At 59.7% G+C, this 11,984-nt stretch overlaps 1 protein-coding gene and 4 long non-coding RNA genes across 89 annotated transcripts in view; 4 read left to right on the top strand and 1 right to left on the bottom strand.

Annotated features, from left to right (window-relative positions):
* The window catches only part of LOC308055213, a 528,334-nt gene that overhangs the window by 223,331 nt on the left and 293,019 nt on the right, over nucleotides 1-11,984 (bottom strand). The window lies entirely within an intron of this gene.
* The window catches only part of LOC308055214, a 277,249-nt gene that overhangs the window by 227,486 nt on the left and 37,779 nt on the right, over nucleotides 1-11,984 (top strand). The window lies entirely within an intron of this gene.
* On the top strand, nucleotides 575-9,393 carry LOC308054824 (ubiquitin carboxyl-terminal hydrolase 36-like; the record flags this gene model as incomplete). The annotated part of the gene is made up of 16 exons (XM_080368202.1): nucleotides 575-636; nucleotides 956-1,238; nucleotides 1,331-1,552; nucleotides 2,313-2,423; nucleotides 2,678-2,777; nucleotides 3,414-3,481; nucleotides 3,901-3,971; nucleotides 4,368-4,450; nucleotides 4,783-4,894; nucleotides 5,194-5,334; nucleotides 5,654-5,754; nucleotides 6,049-6,187; nucleotides 6,456-7,136; nucleotides 7,804-7,931; nucleotides 8,633-8,992; nucleotides 9,264-9,393. Coding segments are annotated over exons 1-16 (2,733 nt in total), but the record flags the coding sequence as incomplete, so codon positions are not given.
* Nucleotides 9,397-11,984, top strand: part of LOC308055226 — a 28,388-nt gene continuing 25,800 nt past the window's right edge. Inside the window, exons 1-2 of the long non-coding RNA XR_013924484.1 lie at nucleotides 9,397-9,470; nucleotides 9,506-9,771. This is a non-coding gene — a long non-coding RNA (uncharacterized lncRNA). The remainder of the gene's footprint in view (nucleotides 9,471-9,505; nucleotides 9,772-11,984) is intronic.
* Nucleotides 9,778-11,720, top strand: LOC308055218. The gene is made up of 3 exons (XR_013924475.1): nucleotides 9,778-10,335; nucleotides 10,603-10,718; nucleotides 10,810-11,720. It is a non-coding gene; the product is annotated as an uncharacterized lncRNA (long non-coding RNA).

Raw genomic sequence — 11,984 nt, 5'->3', positions numbered from 1 at the left:
TCAGTAGGACTCGTCACTGCCCTCATTGGGGGTGGTCACTGCCCTCATTGGGAGTGATCGCTGCCCTCACTGGGAGTGATCGCTGCCCTCATTGGGGGTGGTCAGTGCCCTCATTGGAGGTGGTCACTGCCCTCACTGGGAGTGATCGCTGCCCTCATTGGGAGTGGTTACTGCCCTCATTGGGAGTGATCGTTGCCCTCACTGGGAGTGATCACTGCCCTCACTGGGAGTGATCGCTGCCCTCACTGGGAGTGATCGCTGCCCTCATTGGGAGTGGTTACTGCCCTCACTGGGAGTGATCGCTGCCCTCACTGGGAGTGATCGCTGCCCTCATTGGGAGTGGTCGCTGCCCTCACTGGGAGTGATCACTGCCCTCAGTAGGCGTGCCCTGAAGAGCGGTCAGTGCAGGTGCCCTCAGGGGGAGCAGGCAGTGCCCCCAGTGTGATCAGCGGGAGCGGGCAGCACCCTCAGCGAGAGCGGGCAGCCCCCGGTACAGCCTAGCGCCCCTAGGGCCCGCCCTCCGCTGAGCCCACCCCTGTGGTGGGCAGTCGCGCAAGACCGACGAGCCGGCAGCGGACACGCCCCCGCCCCCGGAGCCAGGCAGTGACACGTGCGTGCGGCGCGGAGACCCAGATGGTGAGTACAGCCGCTGGCTGGGATGGGGAGGGCCCAGCTGCACCGCACGCTCTTGCTCCGCCGGCGGGGCCGGCCGCGGGGCGGGCGCGGCGGGGCGCCGGTACCGGGCGGGGCGCACGTGGCCGTGCGGCGGTGCTCAAGGTCGCGGGCGGCGTCGGGCAGGCCGGCAGTGCGGTGGCGACGGCGGGGCCGATGGGGCCTGCGGGCAGCGTGGCGGCAGGGACCGGCCTGCGGCGGGCCTAGGCCGCGGCCGGTTGCACCGGGAGCGAGGGGGAACGGGCCGGCGCCCTCCCGCTCATCCGCTTATCCGCCCGCCCAGTCCCCACAGCCGGGGCCATCCGACCGCGCCATGACGATCCAGGGGAAGCTGAGGGAGGTGCTGAAGCAGAACCGGCGGAGGCCGAGCGAGGATGGGGATCTGGGCCAGCTGCTGGCCGCCTCGGCCAAGAGGGTGCTGCTGGAGAAAGTCGAGTTCGAACCCGCCAGCCGCGACTTCTCCAGCCAGCTGGAGCTGCTGCGCGGGAAGTACGTGGTGCTCAACGGCGGGGCCGCGGCCGCCGACCACCACGGCAGCCCGGAGAAGACGCCACCCAGCAAGCGGGGTAGGTAGAGAGGGTGAGGGGGCCCTCCTCGCGTCTACGTCCCTGCTGCTCACCACCTCTCTCTCCGCTGCTCACCACCTCTCTCCCTGTAGGCAGGGACGATACCCCAGAAGACCAGGGGGACGGGATCCCCATGCCCCAGAAGGTGCTCTTCCCGATGGAGCGGCTCTCCATGAAGTGGGAGCAGAACTACCGCATCGGTGCCGGACTGTGCAACCTAGGGAACACCTGCTTCCTGAACTCTGTTCTTCAGTGCCTGACCTACACACCACCGCTCACCAACTACCTGCTCTCCAAGGAGCACTCCCACAACTGTGAGTGGGGAGGCCTGGCTTGGTGGGCAGCAGGGCCAGGGCAGCTGCATGGGCAGGGCAAGGAGTGCCTGCCTGTCCTGCTCCCAGTGCTGGGCTCGGCAGCTCTGCACATGGCTCTAGCCGGGGGTGTGTGGGTGTCAGGATGCGCGTTCTCTACTCCCTCCTGCCTGTTTCTCCATCAAGAGCATACAGCTCGCTTTTCCTGGCCGTAGTGGTGTTCCTGAGTTCCTTGTGTCTGGGGAGGCTTTGTTTCTGCTGCATGTGGGCAGGACTAAGATGGGTCCAATGTGGTCCGTTGGCTTCCTGGGGACTGAGCTGGGGGTCCCAAACAGCCCCTGGCTGTGGGGACTGCATGAAAGTAGGGCAGCAGGTGCCCTTTCTGGGTGGCTTTGAAAGGGAGTCCAGTGGGCACAGCTCCAAGCTGTGACCACAAGGAGCATCATGGGCCTTGCAGCCTCATCCATAGGGCTCTGGTGGGATCTGCCCCTCAGGGCTGACCTGTGGGGTCCAGTGAGTAGCTGTGACCTGTTTTCTATCCACATGGATGCTGTTCTGTCTGGGTGGGTTGCAGTGGCTGGGACTGTGCCAGCCATGGTCTCTGTGTGCCCAGGGTGCCCCAAAGCTATACTGTAGCACAGAGCTCATAGGGACAGCTAAGCGTGGCTGAGCTGTGTTGGGCCAGAGATCCCCTGTCCCCTGTCCTGCCTCCAGCTCTCCTGGATTTGACCCTAACATCCTGTTTTCTCCTCTTCTGCTCCAGGTCACCAAGAAGGCTTTTGCATGATGTGCGTTATGCAGAGCCATGTGATCCAGGCTTTTACCAACAGTGGCAACGTAATAAAGCCAGTGTCCTTCATCCAAAACCTCAAGAGTAAGGATGGCTCCCCTCCCTTCCTGTAGCCATGCAGGAGAGCAGGGACTAATGCGGGAGCAGAACCTTTGAGACTGCCAGGGGCTTATGACTTCCTGGGCTATGTAGGGGCTTCCCCCATATCCAGCATAAGTCTGATGTCTGGTTTGGGTTGAGGGGGCTCAAACCCCGGAGTTCCTGTCTCAGGGGAGGGAGGGAGGGCAGGCTGCTCCTGTTGCAGCACATGCTGAGGCTGATTCCTCCCTTTTTTGCAGATTTTACCCAGAACATCTTCGGCAGGCAGGAGGATGCGCACGAGTTCCTGCGTTATACCATTGATGCCATGCAGAAGGCCTGCCTGAATGGCTGTACCAAGTATGTGAGGCTTCTGGCCCATCACTGCTCTCTGCTGTCCCTTTGCTTGTCCCCTGTACCCATGTGAGGGGTCTTTGGGGTGAATGTGTCCCCCAGGTTAGACTTGTAGAGGGAGGTACTGACTCCAGGGGCCTCGGGTGGTTGGCCCAACTCTGCCCCTCTCTGACACAGCTCTGGACTGTTGTCTGCTTTCTCCTGACTCCTCTATGCCAGTATAGCTGTGGTCCTGTCCCCAAGTTCTGAGGCTGCTATGGGTCTGGATCTTTTCCCAATTGCCAAGGAATCCAGGCCTGCTTGCTAGTTCAGCCCCAGCGCTGTGGCTGTGGGTGAGCAGCTTTCCCCTCGGCTCTCTGTCCCAGGAAATTTTCGTTGCCTCTCTCTGCAGTGCCTAGCTCTGAGCTCTGCCCCAGGGTTTCTGCTCCTTCTAGAGGAGGGTGTGCATCAGAGCCTGGTGCCACCCTTTCAGTTTTGGCACTGGGAGAGCAAACTGGCAGAGCAACTTCTCTCTGCCCCTGGAGTTCTGCAGCCCGTCTGCTAGCTGGAGCACGCAGGGGAGCTGTCCCGAGGACACAGTGGTGGCCCGCGGGGGTGGCTGGTGTGAAGGGGTGGTGTGAGATCCAATGCTTCTGTCTCTAGGTTGGATCGCCAGACCCAGGCCACGACACTGATTCACCAGATCTATGGTGGTTACCTGCGGTCCTGTGGTGAGTGCTGGCTTCCAGGTCCTGGGCCTGTGACTCCCAGGGGTGCTCTTTCTCTCAGAGCCAGGCTTAGCAGTTTTCCCAAAATATTTTTACTGCAAGTGCAAATTATCCAGAGCTGCAGCTGGTCAGTCTTGTGGGTCGTGACCCCTGTTGTGGTGGTGGAAAAAGCTGCTGTCTGAGGGTCTCTGGCTCATTGCCACCAGAAAAGGGACCTGTGTTGCCAGCTGTGTAGCAATACTTGCTGTCCTAGCACGTAGTGGAATTGCCAGCCTTCCTCTTTGTCAGGCGGTGAATGCTGGTGCTCACATCCCAGAGCCCAAACTCAGAGAGGAGTAACACTGCAACTGCCTGTGCTATGCTGGGGTGGTGGTGGGTGCAAGCGTTGTGCCAGGGTGTGCTCATTGCTCTTTCTTTTGCAGTGAGGTGCTTGGAGTGCAAGAGCGTGTCGGACACCTATGAACCTTTCCTGGACTTGTCGCTGGAGATCATGGTACTGCAGCAGGGCTGAGGACGGGGAGGAGCTCTGCTCTCATGGGACATATTCCTGCAATTGCATCGTTACTGCTCTCGAGGCTCCTTAACCTGCCAGCATCAAGGCATGGTGCAGACAAGAGGGGAAGCAGCTTCTGTTGTGCTGCCTTCTCTGGCAGAGCAGTGCCCGTCGCCTGAGTGTGGCTGTTGAGGCTCTATGGTGTTGGGGTGCAGCGCAGCCATCCCTCCTAGCATGCTGGGCAGTGCCTAGCTGGTGGCGGGTTCATGAGTTTGGTGTAGTCTGTGACCCTGTGCTTGTGCTCTGTGTTACCTCTTGGAGCCAGTGTCTCAGCAGGGATCTGGGCTGTCATGTGGACAGGCCACTTGTGCCCTGACCTCTCCTCTGCCCTTGCAGGAAGTCACAGACATAACGCGGGCGCTAGAGCTGTATGTGCAGCCAGACATGCTGGGTGGGGAGAATGCCTACATGTGTGACAAGTGAGTGTGTAGGGCTGTGGGTGGGAAGGGTCCTGTGGGTCTGCTGGTGGGAAGAAGGTGGAAAGCCTGCTGCAGCAGGGGAGGGCTTCTCTACCTGCTTCTAGCTAAACTGTGAGGTATGTGGCCATGAAAGCCTGTGATGAAGCCTGCCACTCCTCCATGCCAGTCCGCCCATGAGGAACACCTGGGCCAGAAGACATGGCTGTGGGCAGGTGCCCTGGAGCGGTGCCTGGTGTCAGCAGGGTCATTTCTGTGGGGTTTGTGGTTTGGCCAGGGCTGGCAATCATTTGGGTGGTAGAACAGCTTGAATAGCTCGAGCTCTTTCTGTGCAGATGCAAGAAGAAAGTGTTGGCCAGCAAACAATTCACCATCCACCGACCTTCCAATGTTCTCACAATCTCCCTGAAACGCTTTGCGGATTTTCATGGAGTCAAAATCACCAAGGTGAGTGTTCGGCAATCCAGAGCTTGGGCTGTCTCTTGGCCGGAGGCCCTGCTGCCCAGAGCAGGGTGGGAGGTAGTCCTGTGTGCAGTGCAAGCTCTGCCACTGTTCTGCAGCCCTTCCCCAGCTGTGCAGTGCAGTGGGAGTTTGCCTCATCTTGGCATCTTCCTCACAGTGATCTCTGCCTGGGAGAGCAGGTCCCCCTCCCTTGAGAGATGGGACTCACAGGACAGCTGAGCTGCTCTTGCTGTAGCAAGAAAGCTGTCTGCTGTGCAGGCTCCTGAGGCACCTTCTCCTTGCAGGATGTGGAGTACCCTGAGATCTTGAACATCCGTCCTTACCTGACTCAGAGCAACGGGCATCCTGTCTTGTACAAACTCTATGCAGTGCTGGTGCACTCTGGGTACAGCTGCCACTCAGGGCACTACTACTGCTACGTGAAGGTGAGCCCAGGGCGATCTCTTGGCACCCCCTCTGGGCTGTGGGCTGTGTGCGCTCATGGGTCTCTGCAGTGCGCAGAAAGGAGGGTTCTCAGTAGGTGTGCACAGTGTGGAGCACTGGACTAGGGGGGTGGTGGGGGATACAGGCTGTGCTCTGCTGCAGGAAGCACGGAGCTCTGCTCTCGCAGAGCCCCCTTGCCTGCCCTGGGCCATGTGTGGATTTTGGGGAGAGAAGCTCTGGCAACAGACACTGTACCTGCTGCTCTTCAGGCCACAGGGGTCCTCGGACACAGCCCCGACCCTGTTCTCTCTTCTTCCACAGGCTAGCAATGGGCAGTGGTATCAAATGAACGATAACCTGGTCCGCAGCAGCAACATCCAAGTGGTCCTCAACCAGCAGGCCTACTTGCTGTTCTACCTGAGGTGAGAGCGCCCTCTGCCGCCCAGCCCCTCTGCCCCCCGCTCTCAGCATTTGGGAGGGGGCCGGTAGCGTGTGCGTGGGGGTAGAAAGGAGCTTGGCCCAAGCAGCCGCAATGCCCATGTACATGCTCTGACTCGGAGGAGGGTGGCAGGGAGAGGTCCAGTCCCTTGTCATGGTTTTGCTGTATGACCGCGCCTCCTCAGAGCTTCTGGCTCCTGTTTCCTGTGCGCATCACGGATGAGCGTTCCAGTCGCTCAAACCCTTGCAGTTAACATGCACTTCTCTGCCTTGACCAGAACCCCGAATGCCAGCAAGAACCCAGAGTGGCCCATTGCCAAAGCTGCCTCCGCCCCGCGTGCCAACACTGGTGGCACCTCTGATAAGGTCAAGAAAAGCGTGACCAGTAAGCCCCTGTCTTCACCACTGATGAGACAGGTGAGTCCTGAAAGCTGTCCTTGGCTAGTGCTCCCAGAAGCTGAGAGCTGCTGCCACTCTATGAGGGCAGGCAGACCACAGCTTTGCAGGGAGGTGGGTACACTGCTCTGGATGGGCAGGCACAAGGCAGGACGGTTTCCAGGAGGAATCCTGCTCAGCCAAGGGTCCCTGTGTGGGCCTGGGGAGGGACTGGGAGGGCAGTATCACTCTGTGTCCTTGGCTACTCGAATTCTCTCCTTGCTGAACTTCTCTCTTTCTTTTTGTCTAGAAACCAGGTGTGCAGCCAGTGAAGAAGTGGCTAGGGCTGAAGGAGGTTGGAGTCCCTGTGGCTCGTGGCATGGTTAAGATGGGGCCAAAGCCATCAAACGGAACTGGTAGTCTGAAGCTGCGTGTTAGGTCCCCATCCCCCAAACTGCCCCATAAAGCCAACTCAGCGTTGCCAGGTGATGGGGCCCATAGGTTCAAGAAGCCATGCTCCTTCCGGCAGCTGCTTCCCACACCCAAAGCAGTTCAGGGTTTCTGCAACACCAGCAATGCAAGCAGTGACAAAGTGGAGCTGTCCCAGCAGAGCTCCTCCAAGAGCAAGCAGCCACCTACCTCATCCAAGCTGCTGCTGGAGCCCAGACAGCAGCCCGGGGGCAGTGGGGACATTGCTGGGACCCAGCAGAGGGGCTCCTGTGCCAGCAGTGCTGCCAGCCCAGTGCATGGCACAGTGGAAGAGCAAGCCATAGGGTCCCAGGAAGGCAAGAGCAGAACTACCAGCTTCTGCACCTTTCAAGAAATGAACTGTGACACACGCCTCCCTGCTGGCCCTGGTGCTGAGCCAGCTGTCCCTGAAGACTCCAAGACAGCAAAACTGAAATCCTGCCCATTGACCATCACTGCTCTGGAGCCAGGCAGCACCACATCACCACCACCTGCCAAGAAGCTGGCGCTCTCTCCCAAAAAGGTGAGTCTGAGCCCCTGCCTGGAGACTTCTGTAGGTGCCTCATGCCTTCTGAACAGGGGCTTGTTTTGGAGGCAAGTACAGAGCTAATACTGGCTGTCTTGCTAAGCTGGAGGTAGGTGGGGAGAGCCCCTCAGCCCCAGGGCTGTAGCAGTTGCTCTGCCTTCCGTCTGGGTTGGGGCATGGGGCCAGGCCCCCACTGTTGTTCACATCCCTAAGTGATGCAGAATTAATGGCTCCTGCCTTTTTGCTCAGGACAGAGGGGTGGCTGTGCCAGTCCCTGCAGTGGGGCAGCCTCGCCAGCCTCCTTGGGGTACTGTGTCACCTGGGGCGAGTGGGAGCAGGTGATGCAACAGCTGGAGGGCTGTGGGGTTGCTTCCTCCTTGGGCGGTGGCATGGGACTTGCCCTCTGGGCACTGTTGTGCAGCCAGGACTCAGGATGGTGCACTGGGATTTCTGTTCTTTAAATTTCCTACCTTCTTTTTTTTCCTTTGTGCTTCTAACTGAAAACACTTCTGATTGTTCTTCTACCACCTCCCCACTTCCTCCCCCCCATCTGTGTCTGTTCCCCTCCCCTTTCTCTTGGCTCCCCTTTTAATTTTTTCCTCTTGACTCATGGAAACCTCTTTTCTTTAGACCACCAAGTTTTTATTTATGTCAATAACTACAGGGCAACACCCTGCAGAAGATGAGCAGAAGTGACTGCCACGCACAACCTCACCCACAATCTGCTGACCCCACCAACCTCACGAACAACACCCACCCTGAGTCCACTCCCTCGCCTTTTGGCGAGTTGAGGTAAGCAGTGCCAGTCACTCCCAGGCTCCTGCACGGCAACAAGGCCAGTAGCAGCCTTGGGCTACTCCACGAGGCAACTGTCTGGCATCGAAGCTGGCTGGGGGGGGGAGTGACTTTGTCAGCTGGCTCTCCTGTTCTGCTGGGCTGGTATGGCTTGCTCTGGATCCTAGAAGCAGGGCAGTTTCTCTGACTGTCAGCACAAGGCCAGAGGGAGCTTTGCAGGCTCTGACCACATACTAGTGTCCCGTGGGATCAGGAGGAACCACCCTGGTCTAGATCTTACTCTGGGTCTCCCTTGTATGTAACCACCATTGGCATGTGCTGCAGCAACACTTGCTCTGTCCTAATCCCCCATGGGAAAGTGTGTGCCCTGTGCATGGCTGGTGCTGGGCAGGTGCAGGGTCACTGTATGCACTTGCAGCTGCTGCTCTGAGAGCAGGGTCTGATTCAGATTTCCTGCATGAGATGGTAGCAGTTGGATGTTGTGCTCATGCATCTAGAGGTGTGGAGGAAGAGAGGGGCTCCCACTCCTGACCTGGTGGCTTTCAGATCATGTCAGCCTCTTATTGTCCTTCAGGCTGTCCTTATGCCCCCTCAAAATGCCAAATCCTGAAAAGCCTCTACTCAGCTTCTCAGCTCCCAGCCTCCCTCCTGACTAATGGTTCCACTGCCTGCCCTTCACACCACCTTCCTCCCTGCAGCAGGGGGACGGGGCCTGGCCAGGCCACCACTGGTTCTTCCAGAAAGCAGCGTTTTGGAGCCCGTGGCAGCTCTCGTGCTCTGGCTGTGAAGGGCACGGATGAAGACTCCAGCCCCCCCAGGAAGAAGAGGAAGAAGAGTTTCTCTGGGAAGGGCTTGGTGTCCTTCACATGGAAGGAGGCAAGTGAGGGTCCCAGTGGTGGCCAAGAGGGGCCAAGCTGCCAGGATCTGGAGAAGAGGCCCAAGCAGCAAGTGTCAGGCCGCAGTATTTGCCTGGACATGGAGCCCATCTCCTCCAAGAAGAGGAAGAGGAGTGCAGAGGAGATAGAAGAGCCCTGCTCTGGGATGCTGACCTCCTACAGGTGAGGGGCTAGGGTCATGCGAGAGCACACCCGTGCTCTGCCTGAAGTCAGGCTCCCTGGGTGGTGGTCAGGTGCCTCTTGTCTTTCTGCCAGTGGGACAAGTCTTGCCATGGAGCCAACTGAAGTGCCAGCTTGCTGGGAGTGATTTCACCCCTCCCCAAGTGCAGCACTGGGGTCTGAGTGTCCCTGTATCCTGTTGGCGTGCAGGGAGCTCGAACTTTTCCCCACTCTGGTCTGGCCAGAGCAAGCTGACCCCTTCTGACTTCCCCAGCTCTAGGAGATCTGAGTTGGAGCCTCGGAGGACAAAGCGGCCACGGATCATGGAGGCTAGGGCTGGAGAGAATGAGCACTGCAAGCACAAGTGGAGAACAGCACAGCAGCGTGGTCTAGCCATGAACCAGCTGGTGCAGGAGCGGGCTGGAAACTAGGACCATGCGTGGCAATCAGTTAGCTGAGGGGAATGTGCTCGAGCTTGTAGGTCACGAACCCAGGGAGGACAAGGAGTGTGAATAGACACAACAACTAACACGATGAGGCATGTTTGCAGAGCACAGGGGAGTGGGAGACGGATGGCGCCAAGGAAAGATAACACCTTGTTGTTAATTGCTGGTAGTCAACCACCAATCAGGGATTGCCTAGTATGCAAGGCTTAGCTTCAAGAACCAATTAGTTTAAAACGTGCAGCTTCTGAGAGTCTATAAAACCTCGTGCTTCTGTACAATAAATTGACATTTGCTTGCATCAAGCTGCGTCCCGTCTCTTCATTCGCCGCAAGCTGGGTGGTGTTGGCACCTGCACTGTAGATGACACACCAGTTATGACTGTGTGCCTCCACCATGCCTGGTGCTGGCTGCTTCTCTGCCCATGCAGACCCTCACTGGTGTGCAGACCCTGGAGCTTGCTGGTCCCTGCAGCTGTCTGGTGGTGCCTGTCTCCTGACCCACCTTGGCTGAGGGGGTGCTCCTCTCCAGTCTTGTGGGGATGGGTCCCTTGAGGGGTGAAAATTTATCCTCAGATCCTCCCTGTCCAGGACAGGCGCCAGTGTGCCCAAACACCCTGTGCTGTCCGGACCTTGTTAGTCCTGACAGTGTCTTCTGGGGAGAGATTTGCCTTGGAGATGAAGCAGTGCGGGAGCTCCCTCTGACTTGTCATCACCCCACCTGTTTTTGCAGTGCCAGCATGCACCAAGGACAGCCAGGCTGCAAATGGGTGCAGGTACTACCCAGCTGCCCTGAGCCCTGAGCCCAGCTATGGAGCTGGCACGGCACCCAGGAGCCAGGAGGAGTTCGGTGTGGTGAAAGAGCTGCTCAGGAACTCCTTGGACAAGGCTTATGGCAAAGAAGGTAATCCCTTCTCACCTGGGTTGGCAGCTCCCCTGCCTTGAGCCCTGGATGTGGGCAGAGCCCTCTGTGCTCTGCCAGGGCCTGAGCTCCCCCCAGCACCGTCGGGGGGGGGTGGGGTCTTGGAGCTAGGCAGATGCACCCAGTTGAGGGGCTGCTGGGGGTGCTGGAGTGAGGGGCTCCAGCCTCTGGTCCAGGGTGGGGGCCGTGTGCAGGCAGGTGCAGCAGAGCACAGCGTGGTGCTCCCTGCTGACTGCACTGCTCCTGCAGTCTTGACCTGGAAGGGTGAGATCTCGGCTGTCAGCCAGGATGCCATCCAGGACACAGTGCTGGCCCAGAGTGAGACTGTCATCGATGAGTGGGACAAGCAGTTTGACAGAGGGAAGGTGAGTCCTGGCTGTGTCTTGGGTGGGAGCAGGTGGGAGGCAGTAGGGGACTCTGTGCTCTCACCTCAAAAGCCTTTCTGCCTCTGCCCAGGTAAAGAAGATTAGGGAAGTAAGGTGGGAGCAGAGGAGACAATTAAATCCCTTTCAGCAGTGGGAGAACAAGCACAGCTGCACATCGGGGGTGGCTTCTGTCAAGATGTCACCTTGGTGAGTGAAGCCAGTGTGGCAGGGAGCGGGGTCAGCTGCTGGTAGGGTGCTAATGCTGTTCGTCTCCTCCCAGGTTATGATCTGCATCCACCAACTAGAGCCCAGAGCAGTCCTGGGTCAGGGGCTTGTGGAGAAAACTGTCCTGGGAGCTGCTGGTGGACCTTGCTGCAGGAGGGGAGGATCGGGGGCGCTGGTCCTGCATTATACCCAGGGCCTCAGCCCTGGGGATCATGCTGTAGCTGGGGCCCCCTGTCTTCCCATCTTCCTTGTCTTCCTGTCTTCCTTGCCTTCTCCTCCATTCCTTCCCTCTCTGGGAGCTGCTGTCCCTGCAGCCCCCAGGGTCCCTGTGGGCTGGGGCTGCTTCCCTCCAGCTGAGGAGGAGCCTGTTCAGCTGTGACCTGCCTTGTCCAGGCTCCTCCACCAGCTCCTCTGTGCCAGCAGCCTCTTCTCCCAGCCAGCCTGGAGTTAGACTCGTGCCTGCAATTACCCCTGCTGCTCCGGGTTAACGTGCCCCCGCTGGCCCCTGTGCAGGGGGACGCCAGCCCACGCTGAAGAGCTGGGAGCACCGGGGCTGGGGTTCGTCTCCCGGCCGTGGCCCGGCACGGCTCCAGCCCCTCCTGCCCTTCCTCCTCCTCCTCCCTGCCCAGCCACCCCCTTTCCCCTCCCCCTCGCGCTCGCGCTGGCTGCGGGACGGGTACTGCGGCCGGGACCGCAGACAATAAATTCGTGGTGTTTATGGCTCGGCTCGGCTCGGCTCGGGGGCGGGGCACCGGGGGGGCTGGCCCCGGCAGCTCCCACGTCACGTGACGCTGCCCGTGGTGGCGTCGGCGGCCTCGTCAGGCAGGCGGGTCCGGAGAGGCGGCGGCGGGATGGAGGAGGAGGGCGGCTACAGTCAGTGCGGGGCTGGGGTTGCGCCGCTGGGAACCACCCCCGCCCCACCTGGGCCGGGCCGCGGCGGGGCACGCCGCTCCGGTGCACGGGGCCGCGGGGAGGTGGGGGGGTTCCCCAGTGGAGCAGGGGCGGCTCTGCTGGGCGGGCGGCGTGTTCGGGCCGGGACGC

This window comes from Falco punctatus (assembly GCF_963210335.1).
Source record: "Falco punctatus genome assembly, chromosome: 18".
In the NCBI taxonomy this organism is placed as follows: Eukaryota; Metazoa; Chordata; class Aves; order Falconiformes; family Falconidae; genus Falco; species Falco punctatus.
The sequence above is the reverse complement of the archived record's forward strand: the minus strand, read 5'-3'. Positions and strand labels throughout refer to the sequence as shown.